General features: G+C 35.4%; 1 protein-coding gene and 1 non-coding gene across 4 annotated transcripts in view; both read left to right on the plus strand.

Annotated features, from left to right (window-relative positions):
* Window positions 1–19,138, plus strand: part of SLC30A5 (solute carrier family 30 member 5) — a 35,746-nt gene extending 16,608 nt beyond the window's left edge. For 2 of the 3 annotated variants that reach the window (XM_029942377.1, XM_029942378.1), the window contains exons 5-16: window positions 914–1,001; window positions 4,962–5,049; window positions 6,216–6,292; window positions 6,530–6,700; window positions 7,744–8,032; window positions 8,469–8,677; window positions 9,275–9,432; window positions 10,015–10,144; window positions 12,757–12,958; window positions 13,602–13,828; window positions 16,967–17,095; window positions 17,501–19,138. In XM_029942377.1, coding sequence (XP_029798237.1) covers window positions 914–1,001; window positions 4,962–5,049; window positions 6,216–6,292; window positions 6,530–6,700; window positions 7,744–8,032; window positions 8,469–8,677; window positions 9,275–9,432; window positions 10,015–10,144; window positions 12,757–12,958; window positions 13,602–13,828; window positions 16,967–17,095; window positions 17,501–17,671 — 1,939 coding nt within the window. In that variant the 3' untranslated portion in view covers window positions 17,672–19,138. The remainder of the gene's footprint in view (window positions 1–913; window positions 1,002–4,961; window positions 5,050–6,215; window positions 6,293–6,529; window positions 6,701–7,743; window positions 8,033–8,468; window positions 8,678–9,274; window positions 9,433–10,014; window positions 10,145–12,756; window positions 12,959–13,601; window positions 13,829–16,966; window positions 17,096–17,500) is intronic. The other variant, XM_029942380.1, reaches the window with a different exon arrangement.
* LOC115295114 lies at window positions 14,078–14,207 on the plus strand. Its single transcript, XR_003910337.1, has one exon. It is a non-coding gene; the product is annotated as a small nucleolar RNA SNORA11 (small nucleolar RNA).
* Window positions 19,139–20,519: the final 1,381 nt, after the last annotated feature.

Here is a 20,519-nt window from a genome sequence, read left to right on the forward strand (position 1 = left end):
GAGGGGCAGAGAGAAGGAGACACAGGACCAGAAGCAGCTCCAGGCTCTGAGCTAGCTGTCAGCACAGAGCCCGACGCGGGGCTCGAACCCATGAACGTGAGATCTGACCTGAGCCGAAGTCGGAGGCTTAACCGACTGAGCCACCCAGGCGCCCCTGGAAGTTTTTTAAAATATGATTCATATACCTTAACATTCATTCTTCTTTTTTCTTAGTCCATTGGGCTGCTATAACAAAAATACCAAAGACTGGATAGCTTTTAAACTGTGCAAATTTATTTCTCACAGTTCTGGAAACTGGGAAGTCTAAGATCAAGGTGAGGCAGATTCACTGTCTAGTGAGCCACTGCTTCCTTGTTTCTCTCTAACCTCACATGGCAGAAGAGGCGAAGGAAGTGTTCTGTGGTCTTTTATATGAGGGCTTTAATCCCGTTCATGAGGGGATTCACACTAGGGATTGGGTTCAACATATGAAATTAAGGGAGAGGCATACATGTAGTCTGTAACACATTTAAAGTATACTATTCACCACTTCTTAATATATTCATATAATTTTGTTCATTTTTTATTTTTGTACAATAGTCTATTGAATAAATATACTCTAACTTTAGTTATTGATTCTCTTTAACGGTGGCATATGGATTGAGGCTGCTGCAAACAGCTGGTATGAGCACCCTTCTAAGTATTTCCTGGTACACATACACATGAAATTGGTGTGATACAATCATACAAGTAGTAGTGTTGGGTAGATAATGCCAAAAGGTAGCTAATTCTAAAGCAGTTGTACCTATTTATTTTTCCAGGTGTTTTATGAAATCAGGGAAATACTTAACTTTCCCTCACTCTTGTTAAATTCATGCTTCTTGGTAAAGATCAGGTATATTTTATGAATGACAATGTGTTTGTATTTTTCTAGGACTTTGCTGCTATTTGAACACAGTGATATTGTTGTCATCTCACTACTCAGTGTTTTGTTCACTAGTTCTGGAGGAGGACCAGCAAAGGTACAATTTTCTACTATTAGTTATGTGAAAATTGAAAATATATGTGTAAAGTATTAACCAAAACAACTATCTTCTAGCATTTAAAAGAATGCAGGGACAGGGGGTGCCTGGATGACTCAGGTAAGTGGCTGACCCTTGATTTCACCTCAGGTCATGATCTCACAGTTCATGAATTCCAGCCCCACATTGGGCTCCTCACTGATAGCTCAAAGTCTGCTTGAGAGTCTCTCTCTTCTTCTCTTTCTGCCCCTCCCCCATGCTCACCCTTACTCTTTCTGTCTCTCAAAAATAAGAAATTCAGGGGCTTTTTCTGCTAATTTTAACTTTTTCTTACAAACTTTTTTTTACTTTTTATTCTGAAATCATCATATATTCCTAGAAAGTTACAAAAATAGCACAGAGTGCCCTTCACTCAGTTTTAGTGGTAACTTCTTTTTATTTATTTATATTTATTTGTTTTAACGTTTTATTTATTTTTGGAAGAGAGACAGACAGCTTGAGCAGGGAAGGGTCAGAAAGCGAGGGAGATACAGAATCCGAAGACAGGTTCCAGGATCTGTCTGAGCTAGCTGCCAGCACAAGCCTGACGCGAGGCTCGAACCCACACCACAAGATCATGACCTGAACCAAAGTCGGACACTTACTGACTGAGCCACCCAGGCGCCCCTTCAGTGGTAACTTCTTACCCAACTCAAATATGCTATGGAAACCAAGCAATTGACATTGGTATAATCCATAGACCTTATTAAGATGCAGAACTGATTGATAACCACAGAAATCTCCATCATGCTGTACCCAAGCCTCTGACCTACTTTACACTTCTTTTTTTTTTAATTAATTAATTTTGAAAGAGAAAAAGCAAGAAAGGGACAGAGAGAGAAGGAGAGAGAAGCAGACTCCAAGCTCTCATTGCAGAGCCCAGCCCGGTGCTCGATATCACAAACCATGAGATCATGACCTGAGCCAAAATCAAGAGTCCACTGTTTAACTAGCAGAGCCACCCCAGATGCCCCTCGCACAGCTCATTTTTAATCCTTACTCATCATTTTTGGGAAACTCCTAAGAACTTGTTATAAAGTCTGATGAGCATTTTGCCAACTAGGCAGCCTTATTTTTTAATTTTTTTTAATGTTTTATTTATTTTTGATACAGAGAGACAGAGTGTGAGAGGGGGAGGGGCAGAGAGAGAAGGAGACACAGAACCGGAAGCAGGCTCCAGGCTCTGAACTAGCTGTCAGCACAGAGCCTGACGCGGGGCTCGAACCCCCGAATGTGAGATCTGACCTGAGCCGAAGTCGGAGGCTTAACCAACTGAGCCACCCAGGTGCCCCTAGGCAGCCTTATTTAGCTTTTTTTTTTTTTTTTTTTTGAGAATGAGTGCATGAGTTGGGGAGGGTTAGAGGGCTTAGAAGAGAATCTTAAGGAGGCTGCACACTCAGTGCAGAGACTGAATTGGGGCTCAGTTTCATGACCCTGGGATCATAACCTGAGCTGAAATCAAGGTTCAGACATTTAATCTACTGAACCACCTAGTCACCCCAGCAGCCTTATTTATCTTGAGTAACTTAAGAATTATTCTCTTTTGCTAAGTGAGTCATAAATCTACAATTCCAAATTCTTAAAACTACAATATTTCTGTTTTACCAGATTAAATGCTTCTTGTGGATGGTACATTGTCCCAGTTACAGGGGAGAGGAGAAATAAAGATAAATAAGGTGTAGTAGTCCATGTTCTAAAAGAAGCTGTTTTGAGCTAATTGAGGCAGACAAAATTAAGTGAACAAAGTAACATGCAAAGGAGAGGAGAGATTTCAAATAGGATCATTAATCTTAAAGCATATGCCACTATTTCTTTCCTTTTTTTTTTGATGTTTATTTTATTTTGAGAGAAAGAGAACATGAGCAGGAGAGGGGCTGATACAGAGGAGGAGAGAAAGAATCCCAAACAGGCTCCATGCCATCAGCGCAGAGCTGACCCAGGCTCCAACTCACGAACCAAGAGAGCATGACCTGAGCTGAAACCAAGAGTCAGGTGCTTAACCAGCGAATCCACCCAGGCGCCCCTATATGCCACTCTTTATTTCATCCCACTTATATGGTTCTTCATAATAACTGTCAAGTAAAGAGTTTTGTGGACAAAAATAAATATAACAATCTAAATGTATTAAAATTTAAAATATGTTGAATAACAAAAATATGTAACCTTTAAACAAAATAGTATAGAATACAAACAAAATATATAAATGCAATATAGTATATATAAAACAATAGAAACACATATGTATAATACATAAAATATAAATATATGTAATGTAAAATAAATTATGAGCAGAGAACTTTCTGAGCATAAAAGCAGTGGGAAAAAAATAACAATGGGAAAATTACAGTTGACTTCATTATGATTATAAGCATCTATGTAACAGAAGTCATTGTGCAGACAACAAACTAACAACAAAAATAACCAGAAGTAAAAGTTTTACATTTCTATTAAAATGTAAATCACCCAAGTTAGTTAAGAAAAATGCTTAAGATTCTCAGTAAAAATGAGCCAAGGGCAGGGAAAGACAACTCACAAAAGAAATACAACTGACTCTAGGGGCACCTGGGTGCCTCAGTTGGTTGAGCATCCTACTCTTGATTTCAGCTCCTGTCATGATCGCACAGTCTCATGATGTGAGATTGAGCCCTACATCAGGTTCTGCACTGACAGCATGGACCCTGCTTGATATTCTCCCTCTCCCGCTCCCTCCCTCCCTCCCTCTCTCTCTCTCTCTCTCTCTCTCTCTCTCTCTCTCTCTCTCTCTCTCTCTCTCTCTCTCTCTCGCACACGCACACACACATAAAGTTTTTTAGAAAGAAATAAAAATGACTTTAAAACAAAAATTTTGCTGCACTAATAGTCAGAAATGGGAGTATAAACCATGTATATCCTCTCATTAGTGTCTAATATGAATCTGGGCATCTATCCAGAACACAGAAGGGTTTTTTTCTTAGCTATGACAGAAGCACTACAAAATTTCAGTTGCCCTCTTTGACAGAAGATTAAAGTAGATTATCCATAGCTGAGTATTGTTTATATTGTCATATGCTAATTTAATGAAAATTATGAAGTTTAAAATTGTGTGGTTTATGTATACTGACTTTTGTCAAAATAACCACCACACTAAGAATTTGTCAAGTATAGTGGTGATCATATTAATGAATAGGACTCTCACTTTTAACTTTTATTTAATGAAAGAATGTAGAAGTGTACCTACAAATTTATAAATACAGAATATATAATAATGCTATTTAGATGGCTTTTATACCCAAAATTCTGAAGTATTTGCATAAACTTTGCAGTATGTTCTTCCTATCACTTTCTTTTGTTGAAATCTTTTCCCTAGAATGAGAATATAAACTTTAAAAATTTATCAGCTTTTAAATGCTCTACACCTCTACTGGATATGAGAAATGACTTTGCTAATTAATGTGCCCTCTTAATTCTGTTTCTATAGAAGTCATAATTAGAATATTGAGATTACTATCAATAATTAACTGTAAATTAACTGTCCTTATCACTTGCATGTTCTCGAATAAAATAATTTCATACTTATAGTTCTATAACTTCTTGAGCTTTTCAAACAAAAGCAAAAAAACATTTAGGAATATTAATTCTACAAACATTAATGGTTTGTGTATGGTAACATGCCTAGTCCTATGAACAAGGAGACAGTTGAAGATGTCATTATTATGTGCTTTAAATGCCCTTAAAATATCATGAGGAATTTGCTGTGGCTCTTTACTTTCTTGTCTGTTATTACTGCTTATTTGTGTTTTATAGTAGGAGGGCTTTAATGTCAGATGTATTTTTTCTTAAAATATTTATTTGAAAATTTTTTTCTTTAGCATTTGTATAGTCATGGTCTTAAAAATCAGCTCTTAAAATAGCCATCCTTAGAAGTATTTTCTTCATTTTCAGACAAGAGGGGCTGCTTTTTTCATTATTGCTGTGATCTGCCTATTGCTTTTCGACAATGATGATCTCATGGCTAAAATGGCTGAACACCGTATCCTTTTGCAGTAGATTGAAATTATATAGTCTTGAGATAGAAGACTGGCAGAATGGGACAAGGAGGATTAAACTGGACTGATCAATCATGAATGAAACTTCCATGAGTTAAAGTAGGTGTTCAAATTGAGTAAATTTATTCAAAATTTTGTATTTCATGGAATCTTAATATATTCTACAGAGACAGTGAAAGAATATTTTAGAATGTCCTGGTGCTTAAAAAAAAGAAAGATGATTTGCCAGTCAACAAAATCAATCTGTCAGCTCTTGTAACAAACTTAACAATTTAAATACTTGATTTAGAAGTCAGTTTCAACTATTGAATATGAACTTTTTTTTTAATTTAATGAAAAATCTTTGGCATCTTCTTGCCGGAAAGAAAAAGGTGAATTTCCTTAACCTGGTAATCACTCTCTTGCTGTAAACTGTTACTTCCAGTTCAGCTTCTACTCTTACATAACCCCAACTTGGTAGTCAAATAAGTATACTCCTTTTCCTCTACAAACAGACATGCCTTGTTCTTTCCTGTCTTTTCCCACTCCATTTAGCAGAACTTAACACCAGTTTTAATTCTTCTGGTTACTGATACTGTCCTAAAGCCTCTTACTTAAATAGTAACAGTTTACTTTCTTACACTGAAATAGGGTGGCATAACTTTGCAAAATCCCAGGTTGCTTGTAAAATGGCTCCTCCCGGCCAAGCCTTTGTGCTTACTACTTTCTTTACTAATAAGACTTATGTGGTCAGTGATCTAGAAATAGATTTAGGATTGATTTGACCTGTTGTTCTGAAAGAGCAACCGTAATTCCTTGGTAGAAGTGATCTAAAAACATTGCTTGGTCTTGTCTCTTTGCCCCACTTATAGTACGCATGCGTATACTTTTGGAAGTTCACTACTAAAATTTAACAACTGTATCTCAAGCACTATTATAATTGTTTTGGAGGCCACAAAAATACAGGCCATCCAATTTATAAATTCTGTCCCAGAATTAATTGTTTCATTGTTTTGTTTTTAAGGGCAATATACTGTTGCAGGTAGTCAGGTTTGGGGTTACCAAACTAGTCTCCAGTCAACCCAAAATGATGTTGCTAAAATTTTAAGAGGACTTCAGGATTCTAAGAGTTAATATTCGGGATTTTTTTCCTTTACTGCAACTCACTTAGCTGAAGGACATCATGACAGTGCTCTAACTCACATGCTTTACACAGCCATTGCCTTCTTGGGTGTGGCAGATCACAAGGTATGTTCTTTTCTTTGTTCCTGACATAATCAAGAGATTTTGAAAAGTTACCTCAACTGTAACTTTAAAAGTGCCTTTAAAATAAGTTATCGGTAATTTACAGTCCTGCCTGACATTTATGTATTCAGTAATTTGGATATGGAAAAAACATAATAGTTCTATTTTTTCAAATACTATGTATTTAAGGATTGAGTGAACTGTGTGTTTCTAATGAAACTTATGTAATTTTATTCATAGGGTGGAGTTTTGTTGCTAGTACTGGCTTTGTGTTGTAAAGTTGGTTTTCATACAGCTTCCAGAAAACTCTCTATCGATGTTGGTGGAGCCAAACGCCTTCAAGCTTTATCCCATCTTGTTTCTGTGCTTCTCTTATGCCCATGGGTCATTGTTCTTTCTGTGACAACTGAGGTAAGAGCAGGAATGTATTGGTAATAAGTAAAATGAATTGCTGTTACTGACAAATTTTAGTCCATTTCAGTACATTGTATTTTTTATTTCACCTTGAGCTTCCAAGTGTCTTAAATTATCTTTGCTTTTTTTGATAATTTTTGAAAATTTTTGGAATTTTATTGTTGATAGAAAATACAAATCAAGTACTATTACATTTACATATCCCTCCTATTCCTGTGGCCCAAGGAATCAGTTAAAGACATAATTTAAGGGGTACCTTAGTGACTCCTTTAAGCATCCAACTCTTGATATCAGCTCAGGCATGATCCCAGGGTTGTGGGATTGAGCCCCATATTGGCTCCATGCTGAAAGGGGAGCCTGTTGGGCCTCTCTCCCCTTTTCTTTCTCTCTGCCCATCTCCCACTCCCGAATGTGCACATGCTGGTTCCCCCGCTCGCTTGCTCGCTCGCTCGCTCTCTCTCTCTCTTTCTCTCTCAAAATAAACAAAGCATTAAAAAAAAAGAAAAGAAGCAAAAAAGACACAATGCCTGGGTGGTTCTGTCGGTTAAACGTCTGACTCTTGATTTCTGCTCAGGTCAGGATCTTATGCCTTTGTGTGTTCAAGCCCAGTATTGGGCTTTGCACTGACCCTGTGGAACCTGCTTGGTATTTTCTCTCTCGCTCTCGCTCGCTCACTCTCTCCCTCCCACTCCCTCCCTCCTCCTCCCCAGCTAGTGCTTTCTATATCTCTGTCAAAATAAATGAACTTAAAAAACTAATTTTTTAAAAAGACACAATTTAATACTTACCATGTGTTACTTATACACAAGGATTATGGGTCACTTAGTATTTATAAAATTATTAAACCATAATAGTTTTGTTTTTTAATACTTTGGGGACTACTAGGAAAATGCAGTAATATCTTATATTTTGGCATTTTATGAATCATTTTTAATCAGAATATTTGTTTATATATAAAAGAATCAACTAAAGCGTAAGATACGAACTTTATACCTGTGCAGTACTGACAATTTCTTTTTTCTTCTTTGTTTAATTTCTAGAGTAAAGTCGAGTCTTGGTTTTCTCTCATTATGCCTTTCACAACAGTTATCTTTTTTGTCATGATCCTGGATTTCTATGTCGATTCTGTTTGTTCAGTCAAAATGGAAGTTTCCAAATGTGCCCGCTATGGATCCTTTCCCATTTTTATTAGTGCTCTACTTTTTGGAAATTTTTGGACACATCCAATAACAGACCAGCTTCGAGCTATGAACAAAGCAGCACACCAGGAAAGCACTGAACACGTCCTGTCTGGAGGAGTGGTAGTGAGCGCTGTATTCTTCATTTTGTGTGAGCATTTTTCCCCTTAGGAAATTTTATCTTATAGGTTCTGGTGTTCAAGTAATTTATTTAATTTGGGAATTTGTTCACTGCTTGCATTTAGTGCTGATGGGTACTGTGCTGGTTTGGTAGCTTAAACTTTTAAAGCTTTTGTAGGGGCGCCTGGGTGGCTCAGTCGGTTAAGTGTCCGGCTTCGGCTCAGGTCATGATCTCACGGTTCGTGGGTTCGAGCCCTGCATGGGGCTCTGTGCTGACAGCTAGCTCAGAGCCTGGAGCCTGCTTCAGATTCTGTGTCTCCCTCTCTCTCTGACCCTCCCCTGCTCACGCTGTCTCTCTCTGTCTCTCAAAAATAAAAATAAAAAGCATTAAAAAATTTTAAAAATTCTAAAAAAAAAAAAAGCTTTTGTAATGTTCATGTTTTTGTTTTTGTTTTTCTTTTTTTTAGCTGCCAACATCTTATCATCTCCTTCCAAGAGAGGACAGAAAGGCACCCTAGTTGGGTATTCCCCTGAAGGAACGCCTCTTTATAACTTCATGGGTGATGCTTTTCAGCATAGCTCCCAGTCGATCCCTAGGTTTATTAAGGAATCACTAAAACAAATTCTTGAGGAGAATGACTCTAGACAGATATTTTACTTCTTGTGCTTGAATCTGGTAAGATTTTTAAATATAAATGACATACCTTAAAGATTTTTTAGGATTAAAAAACTTAATCTTTTAATTATATATCTGGTATAATTTTGGTAACTCCCAAAATTTCTGATAACCAGGGGCTAACTAATAGGAAGATTGCAGGATCATATTCAGACTACCTATGCAAACAGCTTCTGAGGCATCTGAGATGCATCAGTTTAGTGTGCACTTTCAAATCAGTAAATATAGTATCCTGTAAAGATCTTAATCTACTTCTTACAGATCGCACTACAGACCAGAGAGCTAACATTGTATAGCTTAGTTTATTGAGTTAAACAACCATATAAATGAAACTGTCTCCTTTTAAATGATTTATAAGATGAATATATCTGATTTAACTTAGTATCTTAACAGTTTATTTGAAATTAAATAAAATGGGAGTTAATCATCAAAGTTTGTATAATAAAGGGTTAAAATTCTTGTGATTGTGTTCTGACAAATCTATTGAAACAGTATTTCCCAACACATTCTTCCCCTCTTTTTCTTTTTCTTTTTTTTTTTTTGTTGTTGTTGTTGTTGTTGTTGTTTTATCCCTCTTTTTCTTGAAACGTATTTTAGCTTTTTACCTTTGTGGAATTATTCTATGGAGTGTTGACCAATAGTCTGGGTCTGATCTCAGATGGATTTCACATGCTCTTTGACTGCTCTGCTCTCGTCATGGGACTTTTTGCAGCCCTGATGAGTAGGTGGAAAGCAACTCGGATTTTCTCCTATGGGTAGGTACACTGGCCATCAAGGTGATGTAACAAAATGAAAAAATCCTCAGGGAAAATTCCATCTTACTGAATAAAATTTAAATGTTTTATTTTTTTTAATAATGAAATGTCTTTTCATTAACTGAATAACTGGAATCCCTGATTTATATGATGGGTTTTGATAAGACCCTCAATAGATTGATAAATCTAGCTATTTTCAACTATTTATATTCTGAAAGACAGATGGAGCAAAATTACAAATAATTTTGGTACAAAGCAGAATCTATGTGTTGTGATACAGGTACAGAGCCCATCAAGGGCTTAAAGGAGAGAGAAGTAACTTCTTGCTAAGAAATAAGGAATGGCTTTTTGTAGGAGGGAACATTGAAGGACTTTGATAAATATTTAAAATTGCAACAAACTTATGTGCAGAAAGACTCTTCAAGACTTGGTGTGGTGTTTAAAATCTTAATAATTTTCTAATCTTACTGTTTATGTATATAGTTGGAAATCTGGGCTTATATCCTCTTTTGTAACATAATAATGTTTATGCTTTAAAAATATTTGTCATTTTCCTTTCTAAAAATGTTTTCTACATTTTAGGTATGGCCGAATAGAAATTCTCTCTGGATTTATTAATGGACTTTTTCTAATGGTAATAGCTTTTTTTGTATTTATGGAGTCAGTGGCTAGATTAATTGATCCTCCGGAATTAGACACACACATGTTAACAGTAAGTCTTTTTATTTTCCTGTTTGATTTTCTACTCATAACCCCTATTGCTTTTTCCATGCTAAAGTTTAACTACCTGTAATTGTTGATCTAGGAAGGTTTTACTTTATTTTTATAGTTTAACGTAATCTCCTGCCCTTGTATTTACATTTACACTGCTGACTCTTAGAAATTAACCCTTTTCTCTTATTTTAGCAGTCTGAGTTTTAGATGACATTCTGAAACATAACATATCTTTCTGACTTATAAAATGTTTTTGTATGAAGATGTGCTTCTATTTTTTTTTTTAGTGGTTATTTATTTTGAGAGAGGGCGAGCATGAACAGGGCAGGAGCAGAGAAAGGGTAAGAGAATTGCAGACAGGCTCTGGCTGTCAGAGCAGAGCCTGATGTGCGGCTCAATCTCACAAACCATGAGATCATGACCTGAGCCGAAACCAAAAGTCGGACACTTAGGAGCCATCCAGGTGTCCCAAGATGTGCTTTTAAATACCTGAGGAAATTTGCAGAATGTTAGAGAGTGAGTCAGGAAAATATTATCATTTTAAAGTCTTTATTTCATAGATTTTATCACTGCTATAGCAATTTTTAATGTCCTCCCTTATCTCCAAATCTTTACATGTGCTGTTCCTTGTAGCTGGCATGCCCTTCCTTCACATCTGCCTTTCAGCCTTCCTCGGGAGTTTGCTTAGGTGTTTCCTCAAGTGAGAGATTTTCCTTAACCCCTGTCTTCCTTCCTCAGAGTTTCTTAGATTCCCCTTTCTCAGTATTCCCATTATATCTTGCTTGTTTGCTTTTAAAGCAACACTGAGTTAACTCCTTTGTCATTCTTCCACAATTAAAGATGTAAGTGAATTGTCTTGGGGACCTGAATAGTTTATCATTAAGCCTTAAATTCTAACACCTGGCTTATAGTGGGACATGAGCAGTTAATTGTTGAATGACTAGAAGCAGTTGTGAGTCTGGTTGGTGGAAGCATATATTAGTAAAATGCTTTGGATTACAGTTGGAAATATATTTTGAATTTTAAATGCACATGTCCTATGACCTTTAATATATATTACAGAAATATTTGCAAGTGTGTAAAGGTGCATGATTCATTGTGCTGTTGTTCATTATGGTGAAAAAAATATCTATCAATAAAAAGACTAGTTAGTTAAATCTGTTTATAGAATACTTTGTCGCCAGTAAAAAGAATGAGGCACATCTATATATGTAGGCATGAAAATATTTGTAAGCTGTACCAAGTTAAAAAATTTCCAAAGAAGTATTATAATGCTATTATTGGTTTAAAAAGGGGTTGATGTATGTATTTTAGTATGTGCATAGAGTGTACACTATTCTCTTAGTGACAAACTCTTAGGATTAGAATTATAAAATATTATTATACTTTTTATTTATTTCTAAGAGAGAGAGACAGTGCGAGCAGAGGAGGGTCAGAGAGAGAGGGAGACACAGGCTCCAGGCTCTGAGCTGTCAGCACAGAGCCCGATGCGGGACTCGAACCCACGAACCGCGAGATCATGACCTGAGCCAAAGCCGGACGCTTAACCGACTGAGCCACCCAGGTGCCCCAGGATTAGAATTATAAAGGGGCTTATGCTTTCTACATTGTTTTTTTCTGATGAAACCTCTACAAATTTGAGGATAATTATTTGAGATGATGGGGGTCTCTTTATGCAGTATTTGATTTTATTCAAAATTCAGTAACCATCTTCAAGCTCATAAAGCTACCTAAAATTTTAAAGTCTAACAGACAAAAGTGTGAGCCACAATAAGAAATACATTGTTTCCATACGTGTTTACCAAAGTAAATCTTTCACTTATAACTTTTGGAAATTGATTAGAATTATCTGTCCTGATTATTTTTATATATTCTTTTTTATAAATCAAATGAATTTCTCTGATGGAGAAATTGTAGACATACATAAAATAAGTAACACCCTTAACTATTACCCAAAATCATTTTGTAAGGATAATCAAGGGTAAGTAACTTTATTTATCCTTTGGACTGTTGTTGTGGCATTATTAAATCAAGACAATGCCATTTATATCTTTGTTTTTCCATTATACTTTTTTTTACTTTGGCAAATTGTACTATAATTAAGACATAATAAGACTGTATGTATTTGGAATCTATAAGTTAGTAAATTATAATCATTGCCTTACAAACTGAAATTTACCTAGTAATATAAATGAGATTTCAGCTACAGTGTATACTTAAGCAGTGCTCTCAAACTCTATTTCAATAAAACAAAACTTTAGCATAATTTATTCATAAACCATGAACCACGTATATATTATTCTTAATAACTTGCTTAAAGCAAGTCCAAGTCTCTCTACTTGCCAAAACTTTGGTATTTGGAAGTTAAAATACTTCCTCTAAAATACTCAAAAATCTGCTTTTTAAAAATTTTGGATTCCCCCCCAAAAAAATAAATAAAATTACATAAGTAAATAAAAATCTTAGATTTCCATAGTGAGCTTTATGAGGTTTTACCATAAACACTTTTAAAACTGTTAACAGAAAAACATTTAGATGTATAGTAACTTTCAAATAACAAATTTATTGCTTAAACTACAAATTAAAGATTTTCTTTTCTCCTTTTACTAGCCAGTCTCAGTTGGAGGGCTGATAGTAAACCTTATTGGTATCTGTGCCTTTAGCCATGCCCATAACCATAACCATGGAGCTTCTCAGGGAAGCTGTCATTCATCTGATCACAGCCATTCCCACCATATGCATGGACACAGTGACCACGGGCATGGTCACAGCCATGGATCTGCAGGCAGAGGCATGAATGCTAACATGAGGGGTGAGTCCTTGCCAAATATTGTCCTACCTTTCAGTGTGTTCTGAATTGACACTGTCTTATTTGTATTAAGTATTAGGCTCCTGGTACAGTTAATTTTTGTAAAACAATCTGTGGCTAAAAAAGAAATGAAGTCTTCTGCTGTAGAAAATGCTCACATTTGTTCATAAATGTGAGTTTTTAAACAGATTATTATAGAGTCCTTTTCATTTGCGTTTGCATAAATATTGTTTGAAAGGGGAACACTGAGTGTGTCATTGTGAACTTTCACTACAGAGGAACCAAGAAATTTTTATTGTATTATAAAAATATATGGGAGAAGTTATCATTTACTGTGTTGAATTATATATTCTGATTGTTTAAGTAATTTGGGTAATGGCAAAACCTGGTTCATTTGTGATTTCTAGGAAAACCACACCATCATAAAACTTATCACTGTCTTTTACAGTTGCCTACATTTTTCTGTTTACCACTACGCTGTGAATTTTTTGAGAGTAGTGTCCATGTTTTTTGAGGTTTTTTTAAGTACCATCCCCTACCAAAATTTCTGGTGCATAGTAGGTACCCAGTAATGTTTATAAAATGGATAAAAGAACTAAATTAGATGTGCTTTAATTTTTAATGTTTTCATGTATCTTACTTGCAGGTGTATTTCTACATGTTTTGGCAGACACACTTGGCAGTATTGGCGTGATCGTATCCACAGTTCTTATAGAGCAGTTTGGATGGTTCATTGCTGATCCCCTCTGTTCTCTTTTTATTGCTGTATTGATATTTCTCAGTGTTGTTCCACTGATTAAAGATGCCTGTCAGGTTCTACTTTTGAGACTGCCACCAGAATATGAAAAAGAACTACATGTTGCTTTAGAAAAGGTATTGTGTATAATTTCTTCACTATATTTTCCTTTATTTTATTATTATTTTTTAATGTTTCATTTTATTGTTGAGAAAGAACATGTGCATGCATGCAAATGGAGGGGCAGAGAGAGGGAGACAGAGGATCCAAAATGGGCTCTGCGCTGAGAGCAGAGTGGTGAGATTATGACGTGAACTGAAAACGAACACTTAACCAATTGAGTCACCCTGGTGCCCTTATTTTTTCCTTTTAAAATGGCATTTGAAGGGGTGTGATCAGAGCAGGGGGCCTGAAGAAATGACTCTTCTGTTTACAACACACCCAACAGGAATCTGGGTTCATTGTGACAAGGGACACAAAAGTTGTGATTTTCCTATGAACAGATACCCTACATGTGTGTGTGTGTGTGTATGTGTGTATGTATGTATGTATGCATAAATAGACAAACAAACAAATAAATAAATAAATAAATAAAATGGCATTTGAAATTGAGTAGGTTGACCCAACTAGGAATGTGCAAACAATGAATGAAGAAAATACAGTTTTATTTAAAAGACATTAAAATAGAAAATGAATAAATGGAGAGAATTTTTTTGGATGGGAAACAGTATTGTGAAGATGTTGCAAGTTTTATTTGAATCTCAGTGAAGTTGCCTTTTGTTGGGATTTTTTAGGTTTTTTTTTCTTTTGTTTGTATTTGCTTTGGGGGAGGGTAGATAATCCAGTATTACTTGGAAGCTTATTTGGAAGAGTTAATGCTTGAGAATAACAACAAAAAAACATAAATTACAGAATTAACTACTAGGTTCCTGTTTGGTGATTGTGAAGTTACAGAAGTAACCAACACAAGTAACAGTTTTGTTCTTGCACAAAACTAAACACATAAGCCATTTTTTTAAAAAATTGGTTGTCCAGAAACAGACCCAGGAATTTATAGAATTCAGTATGTGGCAAAGCTAGCATTTTAGGTCAGTGAGGAGAAAGGGTGGACCTAACTAACATTTCCACTTGATGGAATAGAAAAAGCTATATCTCTTTACCACCAAATATCAAAATATTTCCAGTATACTAAATACATAAAAGATAAAAAATAATAAAACTGCTACAGTAAAATAGAAGAATACTTTTAGAGCCACAGAGGTAGAGAAAGCCTTTTTAATAAGCTCGAACTAAAACCTGAAGCCAAAAAGAGGTGGAAAAAATCTACAGATTAGAGCAAATAAAAATTGTTCATTGGCAAAAGATTCCATTAACAAATAAGAAATACAGAAGGCAGACAAGAGGGAAATATTTGCAGCACATATAAGCAGCCGGAGACTTACTATCCATAATTTTTTAAATCAAGAGAGTCTTGAAGCATCTAGGTGGCTCAGTTGATTGAGCGCTGACTTCGGCTCAGGTCATGATCTCACAGTTCATGAGTTTGAGCCCCACATCAGGTTCTGTACTGACAGCTTGAAACCTGGAGCCTGCTTCAAATTCTGTCTCCCTCTCTCTCTGCCCGTCCTCCACTCATGTTTGTTTGCTTGCTCGCTCTCAAAAATAAAAAAAATTTTTAATTTTTTTTTTTTTTTTTTTTAATAAAGAGCGTCTTGTAAGAAAATAGACTAGGAACATAAACTGGCAACTCACAGAAAAAACAAATACAGACGAAATTTTTTTCACCTTGTGGTTTACCATGTCATTTTTTTTTTTTAATTAAACTTCACCCATTGTGGGGGATCAAACTCACTCAGGGTAAAAGTCACATGCTCTACCAACTGAGCCAACAAGGCACCCTTGCCATATCATAATAAATCAGGATCTGCTGATGAAAAGTTGACATCTTGAATATTGAAGGAATAGCATCTTAACCCACTGTTTTCATAAATAAAATTAGTAGTTTCTTCACCTCTTTATTAGTGAATACTACATTCTTCTAAAAGGGAAAAAAAGTTTTATTTCAAAAATAATGTATGTCCATTATGGGAAAACTTCAAAGTACAGAACAGTACTCACACAAAAAATTCACATATAATTCTAACACCTACAAAGAAACATCTTTTTATTTTATTGTATTTTAGTAATCTTTGCCACCATCGTGGCACTCAAACTCATGATCAAGAGTTGCATGTTCTAGGGACACCTGGGTGGCTCAGTTAAGCGTCTGACTCCCGATTTCAGCTCAGTTCATCATCTTGCATTTTGTGAGTTCGAGCCCCAATCCGGCTCTAAGCTGACAGAACGGAGACTGTTTGGGTTTCTCTCTTCCCCTCCCCACTTGTGCTGTCTCTCTCTATCGCAAAATAAGTAAATAAACTTAAAAAAAGAGTTGCATGCTCTACCAACTGAGCCAGTCAGGCAGCCTGGAAAGAAGCATTTTTTTAAATTGTTTTTCTGTATTAAGATATTTTGAAAAGAGCAAAAAACTATTTTGTACTATTTTAATAAATGTTTTCCCACTTATGTCATGTTGGTAAATACTCTTAGTACCTTTTTTTTTTTTTAGCTCTTAGTACGTTTTTAATGACAGTGTACTGTTACCTTATATGTGTTGTTATTTAACCAGCCCTTCATTACAAAACATAAAGGGTATCTTTTGAACATGTTTATATACGAAATAACATGTGAATTTGTGTATCAATGTGAAGAAATCATTGAGTCATTGAATGTATCCCAAAGTTTAGCATAGGCAAAGCACCTCTTCAGGAGGGGCAAATGGGTGTGCAACTATTGCGTGTAAAGACACCTACAACCCTAATTCACTTCCGAGTCAAAGCTGCCTTCCTTGGCATCACTCTCAGTTGGAAATAATATACTTCAAGTGAATTGTCCCTTTGTTTTCTCACTCTTTTGCTCTCCTTATTATCTTTTTTTTTCTTCTGAAGAGAGCACACACAAGTGAGCAGGGAGGGGCAAAGAGAAAGAGAAAGAATCCCAAGCAGGTGCCATACTTGTCAGCACAAAGTCTGCACGTGGGGGTCAATCCCATGAACCATGAGATCATGACCTACACTGAAACCAAGAGTCAGATGCTTAATCAACTGAACCATCCAGCCACACCTTTATTATCTTTTTTAATCAGCTTAATAGTGGTTCCTAGACCAAAAAGATTGCTTTGTGTTAAGTAAATTAGGTTTAAGTCCATTTATGTCACTTCTCCTTTTATTTGACAGATACAGAAAATTGAAGGATTAATATCATACCGAGACCCTCATTTTTGGCGTCATTCAGCCAGTGTTGTGGCAGGAACAGTTCATATACAGGTGACATCCGATGTGCTGGAACAAAGAATAGTACAGCAGGTGATCGTCTTTTGTTTTCAAAGTAGTTTCAGTTAATGCATGCATAGATTTGCACACATTATAAATTACACAGCTCAGTAATTATTTGTTGAAAAACATCACTCTTTCAGCTGTCCAAAGATAATATAACTTATTTTTTACATCCAGATTTATTTTTCTATCCAAAAAATGGTTAAAATTAAGTTTTAGTATTTTAGAGGATAAGCTTAAGATAATGTAAAAAAATCACTTGTGAGCTACCTTGGTTCCCAGTAGGTCATCCAGAAGTTAATTATTATGAATAAAGCTTTAGATTAACAATAATAATAACAAAGTTGCCAAGTATATGCTATGGTTGGAGGTAAGGAAGATGTGTACTAACTGCATTTATCTCAGTGCTTTAAAATGTATGTGTTTTTATAACAGGTTACAGGAATACTTAAAGATGCTGGAGTAAACAATTTAACAATTCAAGTGGAAAAAGAGGCATACTTTCAACACATGTCTGGCCTAAGTACTGGATTTCATGATGTTCTAGCTATGACAAAACAAATGGAGTCCATGAAATACTACAAAGATGGTACTTACATCATGTGAGATAACTCAAGAATTACCTCTGGGGTATGGACAATGAACTACTTGGTATTTATAATATTGCCAGAAGGAAGACAATTGCACAAAATCGTTCAGAAACATTTTGCTGTATTTAAGAAAAATTTTAAAACTCCCTACTCTTGAATCAAGGAATCTTTCATAAAGGAAATTTAAATACAGAATGAAGCATTAATTATACAAGTAAAAGAGTTACTTGAGTTATGTGTATAACAAGAATCTTGATATTTGAACATGATGTGTCACATCATCTTTGAAAATGAACATATAATGATGGGTTCTAGTGAAGACCAAAATTACTTCTATGTGTTCACTTTCTGTCAGAAAGCATCTCCATTGTAAATAATGTATTTACGTGTTTATTACAAAGACCCAAATGAGAAATTTCTAGTCAATATTTTGCATAGCCCTAGGATAAAATAGGAATAAAAGTTCTATATTTATGGATTTTCTGTATATAAAACTGGTTTCTAATTATAACTTAAACCCAATAAGTAAAAGCTGTGTTGCCACTTTAAATGTAAACTAAATTATTTGGGAGAAGCCAACCACTGAAATGAGACACGCAGTGAAAATAGGGAGTTCTAACATTATTGATGTATTACAAAACCAACCACTCTGTAAAATAAATTTTTTTTACTTTTGGTAATATTTGCAAATGAATAATTACTTTATTAGGGTAAAGAATTTTACCAAGTTGTGTGCATTTTATCCGATCACTTGTCTTCTTCCTCTGTAGTAGTTCCATTTCTTGTAATGCATCTGCCATTCCACGTTGCTTATCATGCTGGTATCCACGCAGTGCAGGGGTTGCCGTCTTTTCATTTAGCTCCATATTTTGTGGAATAGCCAGTTGAGAGAATCATAAATAATTGTCAACTCATATTTGAATTTTCTGCCTTTAGTCTAATGTAATTTTTTTAAGTTCTGAACATGTAGATCTATAAGAAATATCAAAGAAAGGTAGTTATTTTAAAGTTTAGTAAGTAAATCTTGTCCATAAGTGCTTGGGCACCATGACATCAAAATACCCTGTAACTACTTTCTGTAGGAATATCTAATTTGTATTTTTCATTTCCAATTTAAAATGAATGTATAGTCTGAAAAGACTGTATGATAAATATATAATAATATATGCAGTTTTATGAACACCAAAGAATGTTGTTCAGAAGATACTTTTGAATACCTATTTATAAGCAGGTGAATATTTTCATTCTTACAATAGGAATTTTGATAAGGAGGATGAATTAGTTTTAGTATGGGTACTATTTTCTTATCTATACCATAATGGCAAACATGTATTGTAAATCATATTTTTTACCTTACCAATTTTAATATGTGAGAGGTTTTAGAAATTTGTTATAAGTTATTTTGATATTCTTTGTCTTATCTTTACACATTTTCTGGTCCAGAATCTTCAATACATATTAAAATTTTTGAGTGGTGGGAGAATAATCGCATATTGATGTTTTAATGCAATTTTTGGTTTGTTAAAAAAATTTTAAATAGGTACAATAAATATTGGACCATATCAAGATTGTCATTTCCCTTTGGAGGCATATAAACAGCAGGAAAATTAAGTTACTGTGATGAGAGAGAAGGTGAGACAGAGGGCAGGGGCTCATAAAACCTCATGCCGTGAGGTAAATCAGCTTTTCTGGGTAATCTCAAATTCTTAGGGTTATGAGGAGAAAAAGGAATAATATGTGAGCAAGTAATAATAATGTAAGGAAAAAATTTTTCTTGGTGAATTTAAAGTTGAAAAGGGCTAAATAAAGTTGAGGATTTATTATTATTTTAAGCCTTCCTTTAAAGGTAGCTTTTGTTAAATTGTCTATTTTTTACTATTAAAATCAGCATCCCAAGAGATAACTACATGTTAGATGTATCAGTAAGTTCAAAAATAATACCCCAAGTAGTTGCTTGTTTAACAGTTTATTTGTACCAAAAAGGATGGTTATGGTTGTTTACCACACCTATTTCTTTCCCCTTCCCTTTCTTCCAGCCATTGTTTTTTCCCTTATTACCAATTTGGGAGCTTGTGATTTCCACTTAGAATTAACTTTACATCAAGGGTACCTGGGTGGCTCAGTCGGTTAAGCCTCCGACTTCGGCTCAGGTCAGATCTCACGTTCGTGGGTTCGAGCCCCGCGTCAGGCTCTGTGCTGACCCCTAGCTCAGAGCCTGGAGCTGTTTCCAGTTCTGTGTCTCCTCCTCTCTCTGCCCCTCCCCCTCTCATGCTCTGTCTCTCTCTGTATCAAAAATAAAGAAAACATTAAAAAAAAATTAACTTTACATCTGTTATAATATAGACTTATTGTTCCTTTTACATAATTGATAAAACTGGGCATCTGGGTGGCTCAGTCTGTTAAGTGTCTGACTTCAGCTCAGGTCATGATCTCACCTTACAAGAGTTGGAGCTCCGCATCAGGTTCTCTGTGTTAATCACAGAACCCACATCAGATTGTCTCCTTCTCTCTACCCCTCCCCTGCTTGCACTCTCTCTCTCTCAAAAATATAATAAACACGGCGCCTGGGTGGCTCAGTTGGTTAACGGGCCGACTTTGGCTCAGGTCATGATCTCACAGCTTGTGGGTTTGAGTCCCGCCTCAGTTTCTGTGCTGACAGCTCAGAGCCCGGAGCCTGTTTCAGATGCTGTGTCTCCCTCTCTCTCTGCCCCTCCCTCACTCCTGCTCTCTCTGTCTGTCTCTCAAGATTAAATAAACATTAAAAAATATATAAGAAATAAACACTTAAAAATAATTTTAAAAATTGATCGAACTTTAAATTTTTCTAATTGTAATAGGAATGAAACTATATATAATTAAATATC

Source organism: Suricata suricatta, chromosome 6, assembly GCF_006229205.1.
Source record: "Suricata suricatta isolate VVHF042 chromosome 6, meerkat_22Aug2017_6uvM2_HiC, whole genome shotgun sequence".
Taxonomy (NCBI): domain Eukaryota; kingdom Metazoa; phylum Chordata; class Mammalia; order Carnivora; family Herpestidae; genus Suricata; species Suricata suricatta.